Source organism: Pygocentrus nattereri, chromosome 9, assembly GCF_015220715.1.
Source record: "Pygocentrus nattereri isolate fPygNat1 chromosome 9, fPygNat1.pri, whole genome shotgun sequence".
NCBI classification, from domain to species: Eukaryota; Metazoa; Chordata; class Actinopteri; order Characiformes; family Serrasalmidae; genus Pygocentrus; species Pygocentrus nattereri.
In genome coordinates, this window is record NC_051219.1 from 3,178,126 (window position 1) to 3,206,013 (window position 27,888).

Below are 27,888 nucleotides of genomic sequence, written 5' to 3' on the forward strand. Positions count from 1 at the left end.
TGCGCTTCCTTTGGTTGTTCCAGGTAGCTGAGGCAGTTCACAGTCAGCTGTTTTGAGAGGCACAAACACTTTTGACTTACCCAACAAGAAACACACCAAAGCACAGGCTTCATATCATTCGGTCACATTTTCCAGTCTAATATCGGTGATATCTGCAGTGAGCCTTATGGTTGTTGAGTGTACGTTTGCTCATTAAATACATGAATTGTTTTCCGCTCTTATATAAATATATTGTGTTTGATTTTGATTCAAGGGTACAGATTGTCATTTATCAAAAGGATCAACAATCATAAATCTTTAAAATAGAGCATTGAAATAAAGCCTAATTCAATTCTTATTCAGTCATAAGAAAAATGCTGTGCCTACAATACAGAAAATTTGCTTCAATGAAATAAAATTACATCTAAATTTAAGCATCTCTTCATTTTCTTTATTTCTTCAAAAGCACTGAAACTGATTATGTAAGACATTACATATCCTGTCTTTGTACTCGCTCAAATACAGGTCAAAATACATTTATAAAGAACCACTTTCTGTTTTCTTTGTTTTTTTGACCTACTGTACCAACTTTTGTATATTTTAGTATGTCGCTGTTGTCAGATGAAAACCTTGTATCTTTACAGGAGAAGGAAAAAACATACCTTACTTTTAATGTAAGTCAATGGAATCAGACGTCCTTCTAAGTCTTGGTCCATTCTTCATGAAATTTACACACAATGTAAAGGACAACAGGCATTTTCAAATTGTGTCATAAACTGAAAAATGACAAAAATGGAGATACAAGGTTTTCTTCCGACAACAGTGATATATAGTTTGTATATTGGCAAGTGAAATGATCTTTTAGTGTAGTCAAAGTATTTGATATTGATATGTTGAGATTGTTGTATGTTTATTATAAGAATGTTTAATTTATTTCTAGATTTTTTTGTTTTTAGTCAATTTCTCAAGTAAAGCTTCCTCATTATATTGGCAGAATATATAAAACATGCTTTAAACAAGCAAACTTATCTGCCAATATAGTGATTTTCTTTGAAAAAACATTTGTATATAAATTTTATAATAAACTTCTGACATTCTCAACATGTGAAACATAACCTAGCTTTAAGATTATCTCACTTGCCAAGTAAAAGGAGCAATGTGGCCAGTTTTTAGCAGTTTATCGGAAATTTACTGTCGTGATATGAAATAATTTGTGCAGGAATCTTTGTGCATGAAGGAGAATAACCATTTATGTGTAAATAAAAGGTGTGATAATGAGCGTATGACGGAATACACCACATGCTGTACAACACAGAGGCAAAGCTGCCACACTGCAGCACAAACTCTGGAGTGTGCTGCTATTTCTGACTTAAAACTTTTTTAGTTTACCAGACTATTACTAAGCTTACAAGCTGAATAAATAGTTCAGGTCATATTTGGTTCTGTGATTCCGGTGGCCCTGTGACCTTTGCCCTGCCAGTGTCGGTTGACCAATCACTGAGCAGAATTATATCTTGTTTTGGTAGTATTTAGCAAGTTGGTCAGTTCAGCCAAGCCCTGTGTCAGTAAACTGCTGGCAGTGCGTTAATCACATCACATTCATATGGCGGGACCTGAAATGGAAGATCTGACACATAAAGTCTTCAGAGTTTGTATTACAGAGTCACCTAACAGTATTTGTCACCTTTATTCTTCACAACGCTATTCAATGTCTATCACTGCCTCAGGAGAGGGACCACAGCAGGACCACCACTGGAATATGCAAAGAAGCAATAGGACTTCATATCAATATACTGTACACAACTGGTCAAAACTGTAGTGTTTGTTACAGACTTAAAGGTGTTGCATCTTAGTTGTTGAAATGGTGGAAGATGCACTGAATCAAGGCCTGCTCTTTGGCACTGGATTGTTCCAGATTATAACAGGGAATCAGCTTTCCCATTTTTGGAAACTTGTCTGTAAGAGATGGTAAACCGAAGCCTTGTGGAAAAGAGATCCCACTTGGCTTATCGAGGATAGGTACTGGGCCACTGCAATTTACTCCAGGTTCCGGTGGTCTGTACAGACAAAAGTTTGAAGGGTCCCCTCCACCCAATAACGCTACACCAATTTGATAGCCAGGAGCTTCAGGTTCCTCCCATTGTAATTCCTTTCGGCTGCAGAGTTTTTGACTTCTGAGAGTAAAAACTATTTGGGAACATCTTGAGAGGAGTTCCCTGGCAGTGGGACAAAATGGCTCCCCATTTTGAAAACTGAGGCATTCCCCTTTACGATAAATGGTACAGAGGGATCAGGTTTGTGAAGAATGGGAGCTGCAGTGAATTTGAGCTGTACATGGCAGAACACCTCTTCTGCAGCAGGTGACCAGTTGAGTCAGCATGGAGCATCCTTGAAGAGGGAGGTGAGATGTGCCACTGCTGTGCAGAAGTTCTTGATGAATCTCCTGTAGTAGTTGGCAAAAAAGGGAACCTTCCTCTCCACCACGTGTACACCATAAGCTGTGATCATGAAACCTAAGGATGTAACCTCCTACCTGAGGGCCTCCTGGATGTATTTATCCAAAGCAGCAATCTCTTTGGCCTTACTCTAATCTGGATTTGGGAGGAGTGTCCCCCTGGCACCAGGTAGCACAAATCCATAGTTGATGAAGTGGTAGATTAGTGGTACCTTTCTTACTGAAGACTTGTGCCTGATGTTGATATTCTTCGGGGATGTATTCCACTTCCTGGACTGCCAGACCTTCTAAGGACAAAGACCAACACATTGGTGCTAGAGACAACGATCTGAGTGATATCACCTCTCAACCAGCTGAAAAATGGATCATGAAAACAGGCCTTAAACAACAGAATGTCAAGGTGAGTTAAATACAAATAAAGAGATGTTCTCACAGTGATGTTCTCCAACTTGACGAGACCAAGGCAGCATTCTCTCCACCAACCTCCCAGAAGGCTGTTGGATCCTTTACTTGGAAAGGTGGATTATGGAGGCAGACTGGGGTGTTGTAGGCTCACACTAGCAATTCCTTACTGGTCTAAGCTGAAGTGACCTATCTTGTTTAGTTTATTATAATTATTTATTGATTTATTTCTGTTTATTTATTTTTTAGTCAAGTGCTGGTCTTCCTGCTAGAAAATAGGCATAAACCAGCATAGTTGTATTAGGAGCATGTTGTGTTTTGGATACTAGCATGCTTGTCAGCAGCAATGGACATTATTAGGCTGGTCACCAGAAAACTAGCATATGTTCTGTTTTGGATGCTGACATGCTGGACAACTAGCATGACCATGCGGGGTGACTAGCTAAAACAGCACCAGACCAGCTAAAACCAGGAATAAGTGTTCAATGGTCTGTGCTGTTTTGTTCAGCAGGGATGACAGTGATGAAAGAAGGAACTAACACAGAAACCACAATGAAAAGGACAGGAAATGAAAACAGACAAAAAAGAGGAAGTAAAGGAAACACACAAACTTGCTAACCAGCTGCAGAACTAAGGCATCCAAGGAAACTGAGGGGAACATCTTGTAGAGTGGCAGGTGAGCATATAATGAAAACCAGGTGCTACTCTAATGAGGACCAGGTGTTGGAGTAATGAGGAGCAGGTGTTCAGAGTAATGAGGACCAGGTGTTGGAGTAATGAGGACCAGGTGTTCAGAGTAATGAGGACCAGGTGTTGAGGTAATGAGGACCAGGTGTTGGAGTAATGAGGACCAGGTGTTCAGGTAATGAGGACCAGGTTGAGGTAATGAGGACCAGGTGTTCAGGTAATGAGGACCAGGTTGAGGTAATGAGGACCAGGTGTTCAGGTAATGAGGACCAGGTGTTGAGGTAATGAGGACCAGGTGTTCAGGTAATGAGGACCAGGTGTTGAGGTAATGAGGGCAAGGTGTTCAGGTAATGAGGACCAGGTGTTCAGGTAATGAGGACCAGGTGTTCAGGTAATGAGGACCAGGTGTTGGGTCTGTGCTGCTGAGGATGTGGAGCCAGTAGAAATGGGGAGAGTGTCTGGCTGAGTGAGACTTGTTACAGTTCATGCTAGTCTAAGGTGGTCAGTGCTGGTTTATGCTTGTCTGGTGCTGTTTTAGCTGGTGTTAAATATTATTTTATTTTACTTTATATTGCTTTTATTAACTTCTGTAATGTCTTTTTTCTTGCCTTTTGGGTTAATCTCATTTGTATGTTGTTGTCCCTCTTGGGGGCTGTGGAGAGTGGTCAACCTCAAATGGTCAGCCTATTTCACATCTGGTTATCTATAGCTCCCCAATCTAGCAATGCCATTTGTTGAAGGGATGTCTTCTCTTAAATCCTCTTCTTGTGTCCAGTTTTGTTTCCTGCTTTCTTTATTTTGTGTTAAGAGCTTGGGTAGGTGGCTGGGTGGCTGGGGCTCATTACAGTTCTGTAGTGTTATGTAGTGCAGCGTTGTATCCCTCAGACTCATCTGTTTGTCAGAATTCACCATTTTGTGAACGGTTTTGGTCCATCAGTTTTCTCTCACTGCAATACCCAGCATGTATCCACTTGAGGGTGGCCTGTATACATCAATGAAGGGGGCTTTCCTAGTCTTTTAACCATAAAATCTCAAACTCTCAAGACTACTACAGCATCACTGCATGAGAAAAGTTGGCATGTTTACACCAGTTGTTGCGTTTTATATGTTAAATGCACCTTTAATATCATTGCAAATATATAAATGTTTGCCACATAAATTTATCCTGTGATAATGTAACTCTTGCTGTGTTACTGGAACATCTGACTACGTATTCCAGTAAAATGCACTCTGTGGGTCATATTTGGTCTGTATTGATCAAAGTTAATGATTTGTGGAGCCCAGTTTTTGGAGCCCATTGAACTGTCCTGTGGTGCTGTGTTCAGTTAGGTAACACAGAGGGAGAGAGACGACAAGTCCTCAAGACAAAGGAAGAAGAAAAGAAGGCAACAAAGAAGTAAATAAAGGACATACGAAATATGAGGACCACCTTCGTCCTTCTCCTCGTTCTGATCCTCCAGCTGTGTGCACATGCTGTAAGTGTTTCTTTGTTTGGACAAGCGGTCATTTCTGTTTACTCTGCAGTTTGTGGTAAACTCTGACCTTAAACTAAACAAGTTACTCCTAATTTACTGAGCTGGAGTCATTAGATAACAGTTGAGAGTGATTATGCTAAATCCGTATGAGGAAATAATGAGAATAAGTCAGTGTAAATCTGGTCTTTGCTCTCTTATTGATCACAGGTATATAATTACTGTGGAGGCATCAGAGTGAGTTTTCCCAAATGTAGCTGAAATTTAACATACATAGACTAGAAATACAATTTATAATGACAAAACATCAGATTTACCCAAGTTCCTCCACTCTTACTCCAAGCATAGTGGAAAAGCTGAGCCATGTTCGGTGTCTGAAGTTTGCCTTTGTAGTTTTAAGCTGGAGCTACGTGACTGAGAAGGACTTTTTTCCCTTCATCACGGATTTTTAATTTTTATGGTATTTTTGAATGACTGAAGTGGATGCAGGAGCCAAATCAGTGGAATTCCTCAACAATCGAGATGTGTGTTTGCTGACAGTGGAGTGGATGATAGAACGGAAGCTTCATTGCTGCTGACATCCAAAAACTAGCCTTGAATTATTGTTCATAAACAAAGCACTTCGGTTGTGAATGTTTCAGTAAGCTTAAAAAGGTACAATCTATGTGGGCCCCCATTTCATCAGGGACCTTGGAATCTTCACAATCTTCCACCCTCTTATTGACAGGGACCAGGGATTATTGGCTGGGCCAGTGGAGCTGCCGACTGCCAATAAATGAACAGGTCATTCATTCCAAATGCAGTTCCAAAAAAGTTGGGCCACTGTGTAAGTAAATAAACGTAAATAAAAACAGAATGCGACCCATATTTTATTCACAGTAGAACTTAGATCACTTATTAAGATTAAGAGACCCTTATTAGCCCCACAACGGGGAAATTTCACCTCCGGATTACACACACATACACACTAGAGGGTAGTGAGCACACTTGCCCGGAACAGTGGGCAGCCCGGTTAGCAGCTGCAGGTTAGGTGTCTTGCTCAAGAACGCCTCAGTCATGTACCGTCAGCGCTGGGGATCGAACCGGTGACCTTCCGATCTGGTTCCCTAACCTCCAGCCCACAACTGTTGAAAATGAGACATTTTACCATTTCTTGAAAAACATTAACTCATTTAGAACTTGACGGCAGCAACACATCTCAAAAAAGTTGGGACAGGGCCATGTCTACCACTGTGTAGCATCTCATTTTCTTTTAAATACAGTGTGTAAACATCTGGGAAGTGAGGAGACCAATTTCTGGTCCAAGCTGGATAGTCCCTTTCCTCTTTAATCTGCAGGACACATCATCCGTGGTTTCTAAAAAGAATTTCATATTTTGATTCATCTGACCACAGAACAGTTTTCCACTTTGCCTCAGTCCGTTTTAAATGGTCTTTGGCCCAGAGAAGACGGCAGCATTTCTGGATTGTGTTGACATATGGCCATACTGTAGATGGTGGGATGTCCAAAGTCTTCACAATTTTATGCTGAGAAACATTTTTCTGAAATTGTTCTATAATTTTTAGACATACAGTGTAAGGTGATGGACTGGCCAAGCATGTCTCCAGACCTAAACCCAATAGAACATCTTTGGGGCAACCTCAAGCGGAAGGTGGAGGAGCGCAAAGTCTTGAATATCCACCAGCTCCATGATGTCGTCATGGAGGAATGGAAAAGCATTCCAGTGGCAACCTGTGAAGCTCTGGTAAACTCCATGCCCAGGAGAGTTAAGGCAGTTCTGGAAAATAATGGTGGCCACACAAAATATTGCCACTTCAGGAATCGTCTCTTAGGGGTCTACTCACTTTTGTTGCTGGTGGTTTAGACACTAATGGCTGTATATTGAGTAACTTTGAGGGAAGAATAAATTTACCCTGTTATATAAGCTGCACACAGACGACTTTTCATTGTGTCAAAGTGTCATTTTGTCAGTGTTGTCCCATGAAAAGATAAACTTAAATATCTGCAGAAATGTGAGGGGTTTACTCACTTTTGTGATAATCTGTAGTTTTTCACAGGTTGGTGAACCTCTGCCCATCTTTGCTTCTCAGAGACTCTGCCTCTCTAAAATGCTCTTTTTATACCCAGCCATGTGAGCCAGCTGCAAACTGCTCCTCTTTTTTTATTTTTAGTGCCACTTACTTTTCCAGCTTTTTGTTGCCCTTGTCCCGACTTTTTTGAGATGTATTGCTGCCATGAAGTTCTAAATGAGTTAATGTTTTTTTATGAAATGGTAAAATGTCTCACTTTCCACATCTGATATCTGGTCTGTGTTCTACTGTGAATAAAATATGGGTCTATGAGATTTGCAAGTCATTGTATTCTGTTTTTATTTACATTTATTTACATTTTAAACAATGTCCCAACTTTTTGGGAACTGGGCTTGTAAATGCCCACAGCCTGCCCCCATATTTAGAATAATTAACAAAAATCCCTAACACTAAAATACACAGTAATACAGGGGAGTCATTTGTTTACTTCAATTTGATTTTTTTTTTTCAGCACTGTTCTGTGTGCCCATAATCAAACATCAGTGGTTTATTAAAGAATAAAATTATATCCAAAACAGTTTTTCAATGAGGTCCATTTTCATGACGTCTGTGCCAGGTTGGCTTTGGGTCGATTACCATTTTCTAGCATCTCTATTTCCCTTAAAATGAAACTTTTTTTTAACTGTACCTTTTCAACTCGACTATGTAAATGACTTCTGTTCTGATTGGATGCCCTGTATTGGACATTAGTCAAAAAGCAGTCTGGACTGAAATGCTTCTTTTGATTTCAGTAAGAGTGGGTGGGGCTAAGCTATAGACAGAACAGACTAGAGAAATGAACTGTTTCAATGACATCCCTGATGCAAAACAGGCTGGTTTTCCATTTATGAGCTGTAACTTGAGTTCAGTGTTTTCAGACCACATCCACCTCTTTACTGGAAAAAAGTGAGGAAATTCAATTTAAAGTTCTTATTTTTGCTGGTCATTTTGTGATCATTGTGTTATTGTCAGACTGTGGCATCATGAGATCATGATCTGTCCCTGCTCATGGTGCCCCTGGTATTGTTCTGTTTGCATACTACTTTGGGTTCAATGAACTCAAACATTTGAGTAAATTCTTCGTTAAGTTGAAGTGAACTCTTCTGTTGCTCTATGGAAACTGTACATGTTCTGTTTATCCAGGAGAGTCCGGAGGAGGATTCTCGTCCTAGTGGACCTGTAGGCAAACCCAAAGAATCAAAACCTACAGGAAAGCCAGGCCCTGATCCACAGCCCTCCAAACTAGTCCCTGATCAACAGCCCTCCAAACCAGATCCTGATCCACAGCCCTCCAAACCAGGCCCTGATCCACAGCCCTCCAAACCAGGCCCTGATCCACAGCCCTCCAAACCAGGCCCTGATCCACAGCCCTCCAAACCAGGCCCTGATCCACAGCCCTCCAAACCAGGCCCTGATCCACAGCCCTCCAAACCAGGCCGACCTACACAGCCCTCCAAACCAGGCCCTGATCCACAGCCCTCCAAACCAGACCCTGATCCACAGCCCTCCAAACCAGGCCCTGATCCACAGCCCTCCAAACCAGGCCCTGATCCACAGCCCTCCAAACCAGGCCCTGATCCACAGCCCTCCAAACCAGGCCCTGATCCACAGCCCTCCAAACCAGACCCTGATCAACAGCCCTCCAAACCAGGCCGTCCTCCACAGCCCTCCAAACCAGGCCCTGATCCACAGCCCACCAAACCAGGCCCTGATCAACAGCCCCCCAAACCAGGCCCAGATCTACAGCCCAGGAAACCCCCCTCTGAGCGTTTGTCTCAGGAGTGTCTGAAAGAAAAGTACACACGCCTGTCCTGTTCTAAAGTGTTCTGCCCGCCGTGGAGGCGCTGCATCAACGGGAAGTGCGTCTGTAAGCTGCCCTATCAGTGTCCACGCCTGGGCAGATCTGTCTGTGGACTGAATGGACAGTCCTACATCTCCTACTGTCAGGCACAAGCCATTGCCTGCAGGACCAACACAGCGGTGTTCTCTCACTACGGCTCCTGTGACCAAGGTGAGAGACAGATGAAGGAGAGAGGGGAAAGAGTGGGGGAGAGAGAGAAGATGGAGAGAGGGGAAAGAGTGGGGGAGAGAGAGGGAATGGAGAGAGGAGAAAGAGTGGGGGAGAGAGAGGGAATGGAGAGAGGGGAAAGAGTGGGGGAGAGAGAGAAGATGGAGAGAGGGGAAAGAGTGGGGGAGAGAGAGGGAATGGAGAGAGGGGAAAGAGTGGGGGAGAGAGAGAGGATGGAGAGAGGAGAAAGAGTGGGGGAGAGAGGATGGAGAGAGGAGAAAGAGTGGGGGAGAGAGGATGGAGAGAGGAGAAAGAGTGGGGGAGAGAGAGGGAATGGAGAGAGGGGAAAGAGTGGGGGAGAGAGAGGGAATGGAGAGAGGGGAAAGAGTGGGGGAGAGAGAGGGAATGGAGAGAGGGGAAAGAGTGGGGGAGAGAGAGGGAATGGAGAGAGGAGAAAGAGTGGGGGAGAGAGGGAATGGAGAGAGGAGAAAGAGTGGGGGAGAGAGGGAATGGAGAGAGGAGAAAGAGTGGGGGAGAGAGAGGGAATAGAGAGAGGAGAAAGAGTGGGGGAGAGAGAGAGGGAATGGAGAGAGGAGAAAGAGTGGGGGAGAGAGAGGGAATAGAGAGAGGAGAAAGAGTGGGGGAGAGAGAGAGGGAGAGAGGGGAAAGAGTGGGGGAGAGAGAGAGGGAGAGAGGGGAAAGAGTGGGGGAGAGAGAGGGGAAAGAGTGGGGGAGAGAGAGGGAATGGAGAGAGGAGAAAGAGTGGGGGAGAGAGAGGGGGAGAGAGGGGAAAGAGTGGGGGAGAGAGAGGGAATGGAGAGAGGAGAAAGAGTGGGGGAGAGAGAGGGGGAGAGAGGGGAAAGGGTGGGGGAGAGAGAGGGAATGGAGAGAGGAGAAAGAGTGGGGGAGATAGAGGGGGAGAGAGGGGAAAGAGTGGGGGAGAGAGAGGGAATGGAGAGAGGAGAAAGAGTGGGGGAGAGAGAGGGGGAGAGAGGGGAAAGGGTGGGGGAGAGAGAGGGAATGGAGAGAGGAGAAAGAGTGGGGGAGATAGACGGGGAGAGAGGGGAAAGAGTGGGGGAGAGAGAGGGAATGGAGAGAGGAGAAAGAGTGGGGGAGAGAGAGGGGGAGAGAGGGGAAAGAGTGGGGGAGAGAGAGGAGAAAGAGTGGGAGAGAGAGGGGAAAGAGTGGGGGAGAGAGGGAATGGAGAGAGGGGAAAGAGTGGGGGAGAGAGAGGGAATGGAGAGAGGAGAAAGAGTGGGGGAGAGAGGGAATGGAGAGAGGGGAAATAGTGGGGGAGAGAGGGAATGGAGAGAGGGGAAAGAGTGGGGAGAGAGAGGGAATGGAGAGAGGAGAAAGAGTGGGGGAGAGAGGGAATGGAGAGAGGGGAAAGAGTGGGGGAGAGAGGAGAAAGAGTGGGGGAGAGAGGGGAAAGAGTGGGGGAGAGAGGGAATGGAGAGAGGAGAAAGAGTGGGGGAGAGAGGGAATGGAGAGAGGAGAAAGAGTGGGGGAGAGAGGAGAAAGAGTGGGGGAGAGAGGGAATGGAGAGAGGAGAAAGAGTGGGGGAGAGAGGAGAAAGAGTGGGGGAGAGAGGGGAAAGAGTGGGGGAGAGAGGGAATGGAGAGAGGAGAAAGAGTGGGGGAGAGAGGGAATGGAGAGAGGAGAAAGAGTGGGGGAGAGAGGAGAAAGAGTGGGGGAGAGAGGGGAAAGAGTGGGGGAGAGAGGGAATGGAGAGAGGAGAAAGAGTGGGGGAGAGAGGAGAAAGAGTGGGGGAGAGAGGGGAAAGAGTGGGGGAGAGAGGGAATGGAGAGAGGAGAAAGAGTGGGGGAGAGAGGGAATGGAGAGAGGAGAAAGAGTGGGGGAGAGAGAAGATGGAGAGAGGGGAAAGAGTGGGGGAGAGAGAGGGAATGGAGAGAGGAGAAAGAGTGGGGGAGAGAGAGGGAATGGAGAGAGGGGAAAGAGTGGGGGAGAGAGAGAAGATGGAGAGAGGGGAAAGAGTGGGGGAGAGAGAGGGAATGGAGAGAGGAGAAAGAGTGGGGGAGAGAGGATGGAGAGAGGAGAAAGAGTGGGGGAGAGAGGGAATGGAGAGAGGAGAAAGAGTGGGGGAGAGAGAGGGAATGGAGAGAGGGGAAAGAGTGGGGGAGAGAGAGGGAATGGAGAGAGGGGAAAGAGTGGGGGAGAGAGAGGGAATGGAGAGAGGGGAAAGAGTGGGGGAGAGAGAGGGAATGGAGAGAGGAGAAAGAGTGGGGGAGAGAGGGAATGGAGAGAGGAGAAAGAGTGGGGGAGAGAGGGAATGGAGAGAGGAGAAAGAGTGGGGGAGAGAGAGGGAATAGAGAGAGGAGAAAGAGTGGGGGAGAGAGAGAGGGAGAGAGGGGAAAGAGTGGGGGAGAGAGAGGGGGAGAGAGGGGAAAGAGTGGGGGAGAGAGAGAGGGAGAGAGGGGAAAGAGTGGGGGAGAGAGAGGGGGAGAGAGGGGAAAGAGTGGGGGAGAGAGAGGGAATGGAGAGAGGAGAAAGAGTGGGGGAGAGAGAGGGGGAGAGAGGGGAAAGGGTGGGGGAGAGAGAGGGAATGGAGAGAGGAGAAAGAGTGGGGGAGATAGAGGGGGAGAGAGGGGAAAGAGTGGGGGAGAGAGAGGGAATGGAGAGAGGAGAAAGAGTGGGGGAGAGAGAGGAGAAAGAGTGGGAGAGAGAGGGGAAAGAGTGGGGGAGAGAGGGAATGGAGAGAGGGGAAAGAGTGGGGGAGAGAGAGGGAATGGAGAGAGGAGAAAGAGTGGGGGAGAGAGGGAATGGAGAGAGGGGAAATAGTGGGGGAGAGAGGGAATGGAGAGAGGGGAAAGAGTGGGGAGAGAGAGGGAATGGAGAGAGGAGAAAGAGTGGGGGAGAGAGGGAATGGAGAGAGGGGAAAGAGTGGGGGAGAGAGGGAATGGAGAGAGGAGAAAGAGTGGGGGAGAGAGGAGAAAGAGTGGGGGAGAGAGGGGAAAGAGTGGGGAGAGAGGGAATGGAGAGAGGAGAAAGAGTGGGGGAGAGAGGGAATGGAGAGAGGAGAAAGAGTGGGGGAGAGAGGAGAAAGAGTGGGGGAGAGAGGGAATGGAGAGAGGAGAAAGAGTGGGGGAGAGAGGGGAAAGAGTGGGGGAGAGAGGGAATGGAGAGAGGAGAAAGAGTGGGGGAGAGAGGGAATGGAGAGAGGAGAAAGAGTGGGGGAGAGAGGAGAAAGAGTGGGGGAGAGAGGGGAAAGAGTGGGGGAGAGAGGGAATGGAGAGAGGAGAAAGAGTGGGGGAGAGAGGAGAAAGAGTGGGGGAGAGAGGGGAAAGAGTGGGGGAGAGAGGGAATGGAGAGAGGAGAAAGAGTGGGGGGAGAGAGGGGAAAGAGTGGGGGAGAGAGGGAATGGAGAGAGGAGAAAGAGTGGGGGAGAGAGGAGAAAGAGTGGGGGAGAGAGGGAATGGAGAGAGGAGAAAGAGTGGGGGAGAGAGGGGAAAGAGTGGGGGTGAGAGGGAATGGAGAGAGGAGAAAGAGTGGGGGAGAGAGGGAATGGAGAGAGGAAAAAGAGTGGGGGAGAGAGGGAATGGAGAGAGGAGAAAGAGTGGGGGAGAGAGGGAATGGAGAGAGGAGAAAGAGTGGGGGAGAGAGGAGAAAGAGTGAGGGAGAGAGGGAATGGAGAGAGGAGAAAGAGTGGGGGAGAGAGGGAATGGAGAGAGGAGAAAGAGTGGGGGAGAGAGAGGATGGAGAGAGGAGAAAGAGTGGGGGAGAGAGGATGGAGAGAGGAGAAAGAGTGGGGGAGAGAGAGAGGATGGAGAGAGGAGAAAGAGTGGGGGAGAGAGAGGGAATGGAGAGAGGAGAAAGAGTGGGGGAGAGAGGGGAAAGAGTGTGGGAGACAGAGAGGGAATGGAGAGAGGAGAAAGAGTGGGGGAGAGAGGGAATGGAGAGAGGAGAAAGAGTGGGGGAGAGAGAGGGAATGGAGAGAGGAGAAAGAGTGGGGGAGAGAGGGAATGGAGAGAGGAGAAAGAGTGGGGGAGAGAGGGAATGGAGAGAGGAGAAAGAGTGGGGGAGAGAGGGAAAGAGTGGGGGAGAGAGAGAGGATGGAGAGAGGAGAAAGAGCGGGGGAGAGAGGGAATGGAGAGAGGAGAAAGAGTGGGGGAGAGAGAGGGAATGGAGAGAGGAGAAAGAGTGGGGGAGAGAGGGAATGGGGAGAGGAGAAAGAGTGGGGGAGAGAGGGAATAGAGAGAGGAGAAAGAGTGGGGGAGAGAGGGAATGGAGAGAGGAGAAAGAGTGGGGGAGAGAGAGGGAATGGAGAGAGGAGAAAGAGTGGGGGAGAGAGGGAATGGAGAGAGGAGAAAGAGTGGGGGAGAGAGAGGGAATGGAGAGAGGAGAAAGAGTGGGGGAGAGAGGGAATGGAGAGAGGAGAAAGAGTGGGGGAGAGAGGGAATGGAGAGAGGAGAAAGAGTGGGGGAGAGAGAGGGAATGGAGAGAGGAGAAAGAGTGGGGGAGAGAGGGAATGGAGAGAGGAGAAAGAGTGGGGGAGAGAGGGAATGGAGAGAGGAGAAAGAGTGGGGGAGAGAGGGGAAAGAGTGGGGGAGAGAGAGAGGATGGAGAGAGGAGAAAGAGTGGGGGAGAGAGGGAATGGAGAGAGGAGAAAGAGTGGGGGAGAGAGAGGGAATGGAGAGAGGAGAAAGAGTGGGTGAGAGAGAGGGGGAGAGAGGGGAAAGAGTGGGGGAGAGAGAGGGGGAGAGAGGGGAAAGAGTGGGGGAGAGAGAGGGAATGGAGAGAGGAGAAAGAGTGGGGGAGAGAGGGAATGGAGAGAGGAGAAAGAGTGGGGGAGAGAGGGAATGGAGAGAGGAGAAAGAGTGGGGGAGAGAGAGGGAATGGAGAGAGGAGAAAGAGTGGGGGAGAGAGGGAATGGAGAGAGGAGAAAGAGTGGGGGAGAGAGAGGGAATGGAGAGAGGAGAAAGAGTGGGGGAGAGAGGGAATGGAGAGAGGAGAAAGAGTGGGGGAGAGAGGGAATGGAGAGAGGAGAAAGAGTGGGGGAGAGAGGGGAAAGAGTGGGGGAGAGAGAGAGGATGGAGAGAGGAGAAAGAGTGGGGGAGAGAGGGAATGGAGAGAGGAGAAAGAGTGGGGGAGAGAGAGGGAATGGAGAGAGGAGAAAGAGTGGGGGAGAGAGGAGAAAGAGTGGGGGAGAGAGAGGGAATGGAGAGAGGGGAAAGAGTGGGGGAGAGAGGGAATGGAGAGAGGAGAAAGAGTGGGGGAGAGAGGGAATGGAGAGAGGAGAAAGAGTGGGGGAGAGAGGGAATGGAGAGAGGAGAAAGAGTGGGGGAGAGAGGAGAAAGAGTGGGGGAGAGAGAGGGAATGGAGAGAGGGGAAAGAGTGGGGGAGAGAGGGAATGGAGAGAGGAGAAAGAGTGGGGGAGAGAGGGAATGGAGAGAGGAGAAAGAGTGGGGGAGAGAGGGGAAAGAGTGGGGGAGAGAGAGGGAATGGAGAGAGGAGAAAGAGTGGGGGAGAGAGGGAATGGAGAGAGGAGAAAGAGTGGGGGAGAGAGGGAATGGAGAGAGGAGAAAGAGTGGGGGAGAGAGGGAATGGAGAGAGGAGAAAGAGTGGGGGAGAGAGAGGGAATGGAGAGAGGAGAAAGAGTGGGGGAGAGAGGGAATGGAGAGAGGAGAAAGAGTGGGGGAGAGAGGGAATGGAGAGAGGAGAAAGAGTGGGGGAGAGAGGGAATGGAGAGAGGAGAAAGAGTGGGGGAGAGAGAGGGAATGGCGAGAGGAGAAAGAGTGGGGGAGAGAGGGAATGGAGAGAGGAGAAAGAGTGGGGGAGAGAGGGAATGGAGAGAGGAGAAAGAGTGGGGGAGAGAGGGAATGGAGAGAGGAGAAAGAGTGGGGGAGAGAGGGGAAAGAGTGGGGGAGAGAGAGAGGATGGAGAGAGGAGAAAGAGTGGGGGAGAGAGGGAATGGAGAGAGGAGAAAGAGTGGGGGAGAGAGGGGAAAGAGTGGGGGAGAGAGAGAGGATGGAGAGAGGAGAAAGAGTGGGGGAGAGAGGGAATGGAGAGAGGAGAAAGAGTGGGGGAGAGAGGGAATGGAGAGAGGAGAAAGAGTGGGGGAGAGAGGGAATGGAGAGAGGGGAAAGAGTGGGGGAGAGAGGGAATGGAGAGAGGGGAAAGAGTGGGGGAGAGAGGGAATGGAGAGAGGAGAAAGAGTGGGGGAGAGAGGGAATGGAGAGAGGAGAAAGAGTGGGGGAGAGAGGGAATGGAGAGAGGAGAAAGAGTGGGGGAGAGAGAGGGAATGGAGAGAGGAGAAAGAGTGGGGGAGAGAGGAGAAAGAGTGGGGGAGAGAGAGAATGGAGAGAGGGGAAAGAGTGGGGGAGAGAGGGAATGGAGAGAGGAGAAAGAGTGGGGGAGAGAGGGAATGGAGAGAGGAGAAAGAGTGGGGGAGAGAGGGAATGGAGAGAGGAGAAAGAGTGGGGGAGAGAGGGAATGGAGAGAGGAGAAAGAGTGGGGGAGAGAGGGAATGGAGAGAGGGGAAAGAGTGGGGGAGAGAGGGAATGGAGAGAGGAGAAAGAGTGGGGGAGAGAGGGAATGGAGAGAGGGGAAAGAGTGGGGGAGAGAGGGAATGGAGAGAGGGGAAAGAGTGGGGGAGAGAGGGAATGGAGAGAGGAGAAAGAGTGGGGGAGAGAGGGAATGGAGAGAGGAGAAAGAGTGGGGGAGAGAGGGAATGGAGAGAGGAGAAAGAGTGGGGGAGAGAGGGAATGGAGAGAGGAGAAAGAGTGGGGGAGAGAGGGAATGGAGAGAGGAGAAAGAGTGGGGGAGAGAGGGAATGGAGAGAGGAGAAAGAGTGGGGGGCCAGAGAATAAAAATATTGAAGTATTGAAAACACATCAGGCTCTTTGGAACAAGAAGAGCTTATTAAATATTAAATAATACACTATAATTAGTAATTAATTAGTGCACTGTAATTAATTATCTTGCTTGATAACCCGTAATGTTTTTAGAACTAGCTCTGGATAATTTTATTAGAGCCTCGTTCTTGATGTTCTCTAGCTCTATAGTAGTGGAGAGTTGGAGAACAAAGAATGACAGTGTGTGTGTTTGTGTGTGTGTGTGTGTGTGTGTGTGTGTTACAGATGCCTTTAAGGCGGAGCTAAAGAAATCCGGTGATCGAGATGTCGTTCAGGTGGAAACCATAAAAGGAAGAGCTCTGATCTGTGGAGCTAAGTCGTGGGACATGGCTGCAGCTAATGTTCTCTGTCGCAGCCTGAAAGCAGAAGCCAGGTAATCCCACCTGTACTGCCAGGTAATCCCACCTGTACTGTCAGGTAAACACCCCCCGCCCAGTCAAGTAATCCCACCTGTACAGCCAGGTAATCCCACCTGTACTGCCAGGTAATCCCACCTGTACTGTCAGGTAAACACCCCCCGCCCAGTCAAGTAATCCCACCTGTACAGCCAGGTAATCCCACCTGTACTGCCAGGTAATCCCACCTGTACTGTCAGGTAAACACCCCCCGCCCAGTCAAGTAATCCCACCTGTACAGCCAGGTAATTATAGATGTAAACTTGAATAATCTCTTCTGTATAGACAGACAAACTCACCTGTACTGCCAGGTAATCCCACCTGTACTGCCAGGTAATCCCACTTGTGTAGCCAAATTAACACAACTGTAGAATTAGGTGATTCTACCTGTACAGTCACCTACACCAGCCTGTACATCTGGGCTTTAACACCTGTACAGCCACGTAAAGCCACCCACATGTTAAAATAATCACATCTGTACAGTCATGTAATCCCATCAGTGCAGCAGCTTTCCTAATTTTCTTTTCTTTCAAATTAGAGGTGCAGCTTCTGCTCAGAAGATGATGTTTAAGGATCTGGAGTTTGGCCATCGATGGCCTTATAAGTGTGTGAGTGTGAGCTGCACAGGATCTGAGTACTCCCTGGCTGAATGTACCATCAATGAGCCTCAGGATGTGGAGGAGGACACTCAGATTGCTGCCTTTACCTGCTACAAGTCACCCCAAGGTGCTGTTCCCCCATCAGAACCCACTATTGTATAACTGCAGTATGTAAATCCCTTTCAACACCTAAACACCCCTCAAAATGAAGGCTTTTGATTTAGTGTACACGTGTAACATAAATGGTTACTAAGCTGCAAAACCAGCTCCAGTTTAATCCATCGTGTGTGTAATGTCACAAACACCGTAATACTACCCGTTTCCACGGAAGTGGTGTAGAGTGTGTTTCCTGCAGTCAATGTTGTTCTGTTCATGGCTGTTGGGAAGCAAATAAATCATTGCAACCTCCCAAATTGTCCAGAAAGTAGAGTATTTCTGACAACTGCTGTAGTTTTGAAAGTTAATTTCATAATGCACCAAATATATTCAATGGGTGAGAAATCTGGACTGCATGCAGGCCAGTCTAGCACCTGGACTCTTACTTTAGAGCCTTGCTGTTGTAACACGTGCAGAATGTGGCTTGTCATTGCTGAAATAAGCGAAGCCTTCTCTGAAAAAGACGTTGTCTGTATGGCATTATTTGCTACTCCAACCCTGCATGTGTTGTTCAGCATTAATGGTGCCTTTACAGATGTACAAGGCACCCATGCCATGTGCACTAATGCACCCCAATACCATCACGGATGCTGGCTTTTGAGCTGTGCACCAATGGCAAGCTGACTGTTCCCTTTCCTCTTTAGCTCAGAGGATATGGTGTCCATGATTTCCAAAAACAATGTAAAATTTGCCTTCACTGGACCACAGGACACTTTTCCACTTTGCCTCAGTCCATCTGAAATGAACTCAGGCCCAGAGAAGGTGGCAGCATTTCTGGATTGTGTTTGTATATAGTTCGTTCTTTGAATGGTGGAATTTGACCTTGAATTTGTGGATGCAGCAACAAACTCTGTTCACAGACAATGGTTTTGTGGAAATGTTAGTGATTTCCACTAGCGCATCATGTCTGTTCTTAATGCAGTGCCATCTGAGGGCCTGAAGATCACGGCCAGCAAGTCTTGGATTTTAGCTTTGTCCCTTGCAAACAGAACTGTGTCTGGATTCTCTGAGTCTTTAAATGACATTGACAATGTACCAAACTTGTTTTTCAGTTTCACTTTTGAGCGGTAGAACTGAATGAATTGGCTGTTTACACTTTAATTCTACGCTGGCTCTTTTTTCCTCGTCATTAGATGATGACGAGTGTCCGGAGTTCCGCTGTGTGAATGAGAAGTGTATTTTGTGGAAGCACACCTGTGATGGAGTCGATGACTGTGGAGATAACAGCGATGAGATGTGCTGCAGTGGTGAGTTCTTTATCAGTTCTAGAGCCTCAATTAATAATAAATATAGAAATATTTCACACATGGGTCATTCCACACCAACTCACCTGGCACATCGTATCATATTTTTTAAAAATTGAAGAATAAAATTCTGGTTAAATCAGGAGACCAAACAAAATTTTAAGAATCAAAAGGTTTTTAGTCAAAAGGAATTTGTCTATACATATTTAAAGGATTGAGTTTCAGTGGTGATAACAAACCTCATCACTCTTTTTAAAGACTTTTATGTTTATTCATTATGATATGAAATGTGGGAGTTGCTGCTCGATCATCAGTAAGTTAAACTCCTGTTCAGCAGCTGTTTGAGTCGTTTTGCTCTAAAGAGTCTGTTTTCCTGCTTATCCAGCTCTAATCTGACTGCTGTGTGTTCAGAGTGCCAGAGCGGGGCGTTCCACTGTAAGTCTGGAGTGTGTATTCCGGGCCACGCTGTTCGGGATGGGATCAGAGACTGTCTCGGAGGAGAAGATGAAGTCACCACCGCTGCAGTGAGACCTGCTGAAACTGGTGAGACTCAGTTCCTCTCTCAGCAGAGCCAGTATTACATAATACGGTGCAGGTGCGCTTACAGCCAGATAAAGACCCCCACAGCCCCCTGGGTGTTGATGAGGTTCTAAAAGCCCCATTCAGATTGAATTAGTTTGACTCCCTGAGGATAAACCTCTCATATCTTAGTGGCAGTAAAATAATGACAGGCGACCTTCTAGTGGGTTGTATTTTCTATAAACTACCCTGTGTGGTCATTTGATCACAGAAACCTCAATCCCTCAATCCCTCAATCGGCACCATCCCGAAAGTTGCTCATGCATGCTTTGGCTCTGCCTCCCTAACTGATGACTGACCTGAGCTGGACGATGGTCACCTCCAAGCTGTGTGATGTGCCCCTCTTTGTGCACGACCACGCTGGTCACTGTAGAGATATCAGTTAGGTCATGCAGGCAAATGCAATTAGCCATCTCGCTCGCTGGCCCCACTATCATACCACAGTGTGTCAACTCCACCGCCAAGCTCCTTTGCTCCAGGCTGCCATGCTGTTTTTGTAAATATGCATTCATGCCTGCAATATGTTCCAAAAATGTTGGGGCAGGAGCAGGTTTAGCACTGTACTACAGTGATTCAGTTTTGAGAACTGTATTTTTTTTTCTTGCAGTTCTTCAGTTAAACATATTTAAGTCTTGAGCTGTGCAACCATACAGGCCTTCGTTATTGTAGTTTGTGTGTCATAATTCAATAGCAAACAGGTCTGGCAGTCTAGCGTATCACCCACATTAGCTGATAACACAGCTGTTGTAGTACATGCAGAATGCTGAAATAAGCATGGATGTCCCTGAAAAAGATGTCATATAGAAGGCAGCATATGCTGCTCCTGACTTTGAAACTTTATGCTGGCAACAATTTGAATTTATGCTTCTTTAAGGCTGAATGAATAACCGACTCTAAATGTAGGTATTGTGATATAAACCGAGTCCGTTCTACAGTTTCTCATTAGACTGAATGAATAACCGACTCTAAATGTAGGTATTGTGATATAAACCGAGTCTGTTCTACAGTTTCTCATTAGGCTGAATGAATAACCGACTCTAAATGTAGGTATTGTGATATAAACCGAGTCTGTTCTACAGTTTCTCATTAGGCTGAATGAATAACCGACTCTAAATGTAGGTATTGTGATATAAACCGAGTCCGTTCTACAGTTTCTCATTAGACTGAATGAATAACTGGCTCTAAATGTAGGTATTGTGATATAAACCGAGTCTGTTCTACAGTTTCTCATTAGACTGAATGAATAACCGACTCTAAATGTAGGTATTGTGATATAAACCGAGTCTGTTCTACAATTTCTCATTAGACTGAATGAATAACTGACTCTAAATGTAGGTATTGTGATATAAACCGAGTCTGTTCTACAGTTTCTCATTAGGCTGAATGAATAACCGGCTCTAAATGTAGGTATTGTGATATAAACCGAGTCCGTTCTACAGTTTCTCATTAGGCTGAATGAATAACCGACTCTAAATGTAGGTATTGTGATATAAACCGAGTCCGTTCTACAGTTTCTCATTAGACTGAATGAATAACCGACTCTAAATGTAGGTATTGTGATATAAACCGAGTCCGTTCTACAGTTTCTCATTAGACTGAATGAATAACTGGCTCTAAATGTAGGTATTGTGATATAAACCGAGTCCGTTCTACAGTTTCTCATTAGGCTGAATGAATAACCGACTCTAAATGTAGGTATTGTGATATAAACCGAGTCCGTTCTACAGTTTCTCATTAGACTGAATGAATAACCGACTCTAAATGTAGGTATTGTGATATAAACCGAGTCCGTTCTACAGTTTCTCATTAGGCTGAATGAATAACCGACTCTAAATGTAGGTATTGTGATATAAACCGAGTCTGTTCTACAGTTTCTCATTAGGCTGAATGAATAACCGACTCTAAATGTAGGTATTGTGATATAAACCGAGTCCGTTCTACAGTTTCTCATTAGACTGAATGAATAACCGACTCTAAATGTAGGTATTGTGATATAAACCGAGTCCGTTCTACAGTTTCTCATTAGACTGAATGAATAACCGACTCTAAATGTAGGTATTGTGATATAAACCGAGTCTGTTCTACAGTTTCTCATTAGGCTGAATGAATAACCGACTCTAAATGTAGGTATTGTGATATAAACCGAGTCTGTTCTACAGTTTCTCATTAGGCTGAATGAATAACCGACTCTAAATGTAGGTATTGTGATATAAACCGAGTCCGTTCTACAGTTTCTCATTAGGCTGAATGAATAACCGACTCTAAATGTAGGTATTGTGATATAAACCGAGTCTGTTCTACAGTTTCTCATTAGGCTGAATGAATAACCGACTCTAAATGTAGGTATTGTGATATAAACCGAGTCTGTTCTACAGTTTCTCATTAGACTGAATGAATAACCGACTCTAAATGTAGGTATTGTGATATAAACCGAGTCCGTTCTACAGTTTCTCATTAGGCTGAATGAATAACCGACTCTAAATGTAGGTATTGTGATATAAACCGAGTCCGTTCTACAGTTTCTCATTAGGCTGAATGAATAACCGACTCTAAATGTAGGTATTGTGATATAAACCGAGTCTGTTCTACAGTTTCTCATTAGACTGAATGAATAACCGACTCTAAATGTAGGTATTGTGATATAAACCGAGTCCGTTCTACAGTTTCTCACTGCGTGCGTGTTTCTTCTGCTTCATAACAGAAAAGTGAGATTTTTAACACTTGAAAACATGAATGTGACCAGATTTCACAACAATTGAATGCAGAAAATCCGTTCAGTGAATTGCACTGATTCCTAATGGTTCAGATGTCTTTACAGTGATGTTGATAGGAACCAGGGGTCGCCATGACGACAACACAGATATAGACATTTTATTTACTATCCAGAACCACCAGGACTTTTCGAGAGAAACTTCTTTGTGTTTCCAAAAGAGTCACTTTTAGGCAGCAATGTTTTCCTGTGTGTCAACTTCTACACACACACACACACACACACGTACAGGGGAAAGACTCTAATATGTCCTGCTTGTGTTTGTGTTTTTTAGTGAAAGTCTTGTGGAATCCAAAGGACGGTAAATATCTCATTAACCTTTCAGTCCAGCTCTTCAGAGAGGAATTGTGTTAATCTGCACTAAGAGACTGACCCTGCTGTGTGTGTGTGTGTGTTAGATATTCGGCAGGGTCGTAGCCACACGGAGAGTCAGTTGGAATGTGGCATTCCGAATTTTGATTATGTCTACAGGACGGAGGCAGAAAAACGGCCGTTGCGCGTCAAACGAGTGGTGGGAGGACAGGAGGCCTTACCGGTTAGTACACACACACACACACACACACACACACACACACACACACACACACACACACACACACTCTATGCATTTGCAGCAGCTTGGCTTTTTCAGTGCATGGGAGTGAGTTACGAACACCTGCTTTAGGTTCAAACCACAGAAACTTTGAGAAAAAATTGCTTAAAATTTCAAATGGAAGCACCACCTTTTCACAGAAGCCTCTAAATGCACTCAGGTGCAATATGCAGTTTCTCACTAACGGGACTCAGTGAGCCGTTTAAAAGGAAATTCCATCAGTCGTTCAACGTCCTGCATCATTCAACAGTCGTGTCGTGTGAGAAGTGGTTCCTTGATGGCTTCTGTGTGTTGGGTCATTCTACAGAAACGTCCATCTCTCCACAGGAGTCTCTGTGTTACTGACCGTCCTCTGTGTTACTCATAATAAAGGAAACGCCAGAGACGTTTTTAATTTGCTGCAGAGCATCAAACCACACGCTGCCCATCAGGGAACGTCCACTAAAATATGGAATTTAATCCATTTGTGTTTCTATTTTTTCACAATGACCTCAGAATAAAGTGGGTCGCACCAGTGACGTCAGCTACAAGCTTCATATGAGATCGTGAGCTGAATGAGAAGATCTCTGAGAACTGAGAACTGAGTGGACTCACCATGAGCTTTTCTTCATAGATCCTCAGAAAACAGGTCAAAGGAGTGGCGTCATCAGGGAGTGACAAGGCTGGACAAGATTAGAAATGAGCAGATCAGAGGGACAGTGAAGGTGGAGCAGTTTGGAGATAAAGCCAGAGAGGCCAGGTTGAGATGGTTTGGACATGTGTTGAGGAGGAATAGTGGATATATTGGGCAAAGAATGTTGGAGATGGAGCTGCCGGGCAGAAGGAGAAGAGGTAGACCTCAGAGAAGGTTTATGGATGTAGTGAAGGTGGACATGGAGATGGTTGGTGTGAAAGTAGAGGAGGCAATGGATAGGGCAAGATGGAGGCAGATGATCCGCTGTGGCGACCCCTAAAGGGAGCAGCCGAAAGAAGAAGAAGAAGAAGAAGAAGAAGAAGAAGAAGATCTTAATTCACGAGCAAGTCAACATTTACAGAAGTGTTACTATTGTGTTAAAATGTTTTTTTGCGTGAGGTAAACAGGATTGCTTGATATGAAGAGCTGTTTTTACAGCAGGGCGTTCTCTCCGCTCCCCTTGCTCTCCTCATTGCTCGCTAGTAGCTCAACACAGAGTCACAACATTTCACACGAGAGAGACAACAGCGTCCTAGTTCATCAGATAACGGTTACGGGGACAGTTTGTTTTATTTGTTCTAATTATTCAAAATAAAAAATGTCACGCAGTGTTTACCCAATGGCGCTTGGCCACTAGGTGGCCTGCAGAAAAAGGCTACACATCTGAGCCATTGCTTACCCATTAAAGCTCCTCTATAAACAAATTTAGGAATCCATGTGAAGCATTTACCCAAAAATAAAGTGGTTTTACATTGTTGTAGAACAATATCGGTCTTTGGACTTCATAGGCTTATACTTTATATCCAGTTAGCTTGGCTTGTTTTTTCTTACCTTTGGTGACCTTTGGTTTGCAGACTCAGATCCAGTGGCAGGTGGCGATACAGGAGGAGAAGAAGATCCACTGTGGGGGGGTCTACCTGGGGGGCTGCTGGGTTTTGACCGCTGCCCACTGTGTCAGGTAACCAATGAGTGAGCAGAACTATCAACACATGGTCTTTTCTACATTAAGCCCCAGTGAAATTAGTCTTGCCCCATTTCCTACACTGAGTCTAGTAAGGGCTACTGAACAGCAGCGAGTGAGCGACCCAAATGTTTGGGCCGTGCTAATTGGTGGGGTATGAGCTTCCATTACTCATTAGCAACATTAGCTTCAAAGCTCCGGTGCAGAATTAAAGGAATGCCAAATCAGAAATAACGAGGGTGAAAACAGTCGTTTACTTCGCTGTGAATATCCTGTGTGGTCGTGTTTGTGCCCAGGCCGAAGCCTCAGCTGTTCCGGGTTAAGTTCTCTCTGTGGCAGAAGACTAATCCGTTGGAGACGACAGACAACGTTCCAGTGAAGAACATCATCATCCATAATGCTTACAACCCGCGCACCTACCAGAACGACATCGCGCTGGTGCAGCTGGAGGAGTTGGGGCTGTCGAAAGAGTGTTTACACCCCAACCCTGCCGTTCGGTCCGTGTGTTTGCCGTGGTCCACTCTGCAGTTCCAGGATGGAGACACCTGCACCATCTCTGGCTGGGGCAGAAACAGAGGTACAGCGTGGGAATATTTGTCTCTCAATGGACACACATCTTTTTCCCCTTAAAGCAGGCTGCCTACCTTAGCAAGTACCCTTCATTTACGGCATTTGGCAGACGCTCGTATTCAGAGCGACTTGCAATCGGATGCTTTTACACAGTAAGGCGAAGGTGGTGTTGGGAGTCTTGCCCAAGGACTCTTATTGGTGTAGTGTAGGGTGTTTGCCCAGGTGGGGCTTGAACCCCAGTCTATAGTGTCCAAGGCAGAGGTGTTACCCACTACACTAACCAAGCCGAGGAATTCCTTCTGGCAGGAAGAGGGAAAGTCCCAGATTTCAGAATCGCAACAGCCAAAAACATAAATAATACGTAACACATTATTGAGAAATAATAATAATAATACAGAGATCTGAAGACCCTGAGACCAGAGACCCTGCTTTCCTCTTTTTATTTATATACTTTCAAATATATACATTAATCTGCACTGTTTTGCCTTTTCAACTCCTCGGGACCACCGGTGGTTCCAAACCCACTTGGTCGTGTTCTTCATAACGTTCATATTCCATAAGCTCCATTCAGAAGCTGGGCGTCGTGTGAGGCTGTAGCTCTTCTCTCCAGTCTAATAGACGGTGACGTCATTTTAAACCCTTATAATAAAAGAAGCTGAACTCAGTTTGTTTTTCTACTGAAAGTCGACCCGTTTTCCCCAAATCTGGGCTCTAAACTATAAACAGACGGCGTCTCTTCAGTGATCTGCTCTGGAAACATCACTTTTATAGAATAACACAAAGAGCGGCGGAGATTTTTGGCTTTCAGCAGTAAATTGTAAGCATGTAGTGAAATGTGGAGATCATGAAACACACGTTCTGTTCATTTGAGGGGAACTTAAAAATAAATAAATAAATAAATCTAAATTACATTTATTTCATAAATATGAATAATTTGCCTTACGATTTGGTGGCATAAATTCAGATGGACAAACCAAAACACACCCTGGAGAATAAGAGGTTAAGTTGTATTCTCATTACATGCTTGGGGGCTCGTCTCTAAAACGCACCGATGTTGATGTACACAGAGAAGGCCTTAAAATAAAAATAATCTGACATGACGGCGTTTTTATCATCATATCTGCTGCCTGGTGTGTTCCACTGTTAAAACTCGATCACGCCACGATCGGTTACCACGCCACACATCAACAATCTGATTGGTCAATACGCAGTTCATTTACATAATGTTTGTCCAGTCTCTTGACAGGTGAAAATACCGTAAATCTGGTTCATATATAACTTATTATCTTGAGATTATTGTAAATTTATTACAAGATTATTATTTCTAGGCCATTTGTACTTCTCTTCGGCGATTTTAGTGAGTCAAATTACTCCTCTACTCTCGCCTGATTGGCTAAACAGTGTGGTGACCACATTTATTTGCATGACATTGAAATCTGCTGAACTTCTTTGCCACAAACCATCAGTGGCGATGTGAGTGACATCTGTTCTGATTGGCTATCGTGTTCAAATGCTTCATTCAAATTATAACCTCAGTGTGAGTGGGCGGGGCTAAACTGCTGTAGTCTGAATAGGTGGATATATGTACATTTCAGATGGGCTGTTTTTCGGCTTAGTTTCCATATGTGAGCCACAGGCACAGCAGGGTGAACGGTATATTTTAAAAGCTGTGTGATTAAATGGTATGTCAAGGTATTTTATGTAAAAAAGAACTGAAGAAAATAAGGAAAATTCTTAATCCATAAGGATTAAATATGTTCTTTTTTCCCTTTTCCGATAAGGTTATGCTTGAATCTGACGTATTAAATACATTTAAACTATTACCAGTTAAGATCCTGCTGGACGGGTCGAGGGAAGCTGTTCTGCCGTCTCTGTAATGATGATGTCACACTATCTGGATCTATTTTGGCTGATTTTTGTTTTCAAATGTTCCTCTGTGTTTAAAGAGGGAGGCTCTACCAACGCTCTGAAATGGGCCAACGTGAGTATAATGGCAAACTGCGAGAAATACTACAAGGAGAGGTACTTCGAAGGAATGGAGTGTGCAGGTATGTGCAAGCGTGAGCTGTGGTGTGTGTATGTGTGAGGGCGTAACTCCCTGAGTAAGACCTGTTTCTACTCATGTAACATTAGCAGATGAGTGTTGGCCAGTTTATGGTCTTAACTCACTGTTATCCACATGCACTCTTTAAAAGACGTGTGTACTACATTTATCTTGTATTGTATTTCTGCCACTGCGGTGAGTGTTTTTAAAGTGTGGACCAAAAGCACCAACATTACCATCATCCAGCCTCCGTTTCTTAGAATTAAACATGCTGGGTTTTTTTTTTGTTACTGTGCCTTTAAAACTGATATATATGTAAATGACTTCTGATCTGATTGGCTGCTGCATCCTAACCCCTAAGAATAGCACTAGATTTAATCTTAGATTAAATTTTTTAACACTCCACATCACATCAACAGGATTAGATGGGGCTTAACAGCTGTAGGCTGAATGCTAGATATCTGTCTGCCCTTCAATGGACTGGCGACCTGTCCAGGGTGTATCCTGCCTTCCACCCAATGACAGCTAGGACTCCAGCACTCCCTTAGAAGATGTGTGTGTGTGTGTGTGTGTGTGTGTGTATCCGCTATGAAACATTTGACCACAGAGCACATTTATATTTCCCATAGAGATATGGGCATGATATGGGCATGACACTGACTAGAGAGTTCTATTATGCTCTCGGACTTCTGTTTACGGATGGCTGTGGCATCGCCATGGGTCAAACTCCAGATGTCCTGACAATAAAGCCACTGATGGCTGCAGCGGTTTCGAGTCACTTTAAACACAGCTATTGTTGTTGTGGCCTAAAACAAAAGGGGTTAAAAAATAAACATACTTTGTGCGTCTCCCAGCCTCACCTCTCTCAACCTGTCCTGTCTTTACCTGCTCAGGTGATCTGGAGGGTAATGTGGACTCATGTCAGGGCGACTCCGGGGGTCCGCTGGTGTGCAAGGATGCCAGCGGGCTGTCGTACGTGTGGGGCATCGTGAGCTGGGGGGAGAAGTGTGGGGAGGCTGGTCACCCCGGCGTTTACACTAAAGTGGCCCACTATTTTGAATGGATCCGCTTCCACACCGGCTGGCCTTCGGTCACCAAGTACAACCACTGAGGAAGAATGAGGCGTCTCCAGAGCCCACCACACCCACCTTACTCTTCATCCACAGATCTTCACAGTAAACAGGCAGAGGTGTCGCTTTAGTAGGTTATGAGGCTGTTGACGTCTGTGGATGCTTGTTTTGGGAATGCTGTTTATTGATTTTGTACAAGGAAATTTCTTTGTTTCCATTAAATTGATCACAGACCAACTAAAGACTCGGCCCTGTTTTCTTAAGTTAAAGAGGAATTCCAGCGGGTTTTTT

General features: G+C 45.9%; 1 protein-coding gene across 1 annotated transcript; it reads left to right on the forward strand.

The window, feature by feature from the left end:
* The first annotated feature begins 3,457 nt into the window (after positions 1–3,457).
* On the forward strand, positions 3,458–27,839 carry LOC108412186 (complement factor I-like). The gene is made up of 13 exons (XM_037540906.1): positions 3,458–3,512; positions 4,849–4,998; positions 8,208–9,075; positions 16,170–16,317; positions 16,878–17,065; positions 18,228–18,341; positions 18,750–18,881; positions 21,962–21,988; positions 22,086–22,222; positions 23,807–23,910; positions 24,210–24,490; positions 26,430–26,531; positions 27,421–27,839. Exons 2-13 carry the CDS (start codon positions 4,942–4,944, stop codon positions 27,636–27,638), a joined length of 2,376 nt encoding a protein of 791 aa, XP_037396803.1. The 5' UTR covers positions 3,458–3,512; positions 4,849–4,941; the 3' UTR covers positions 27,639–27,839.
* The last annotated feature ends 49 nt before the right edge of the window (positions 27,840–27,888 follow it).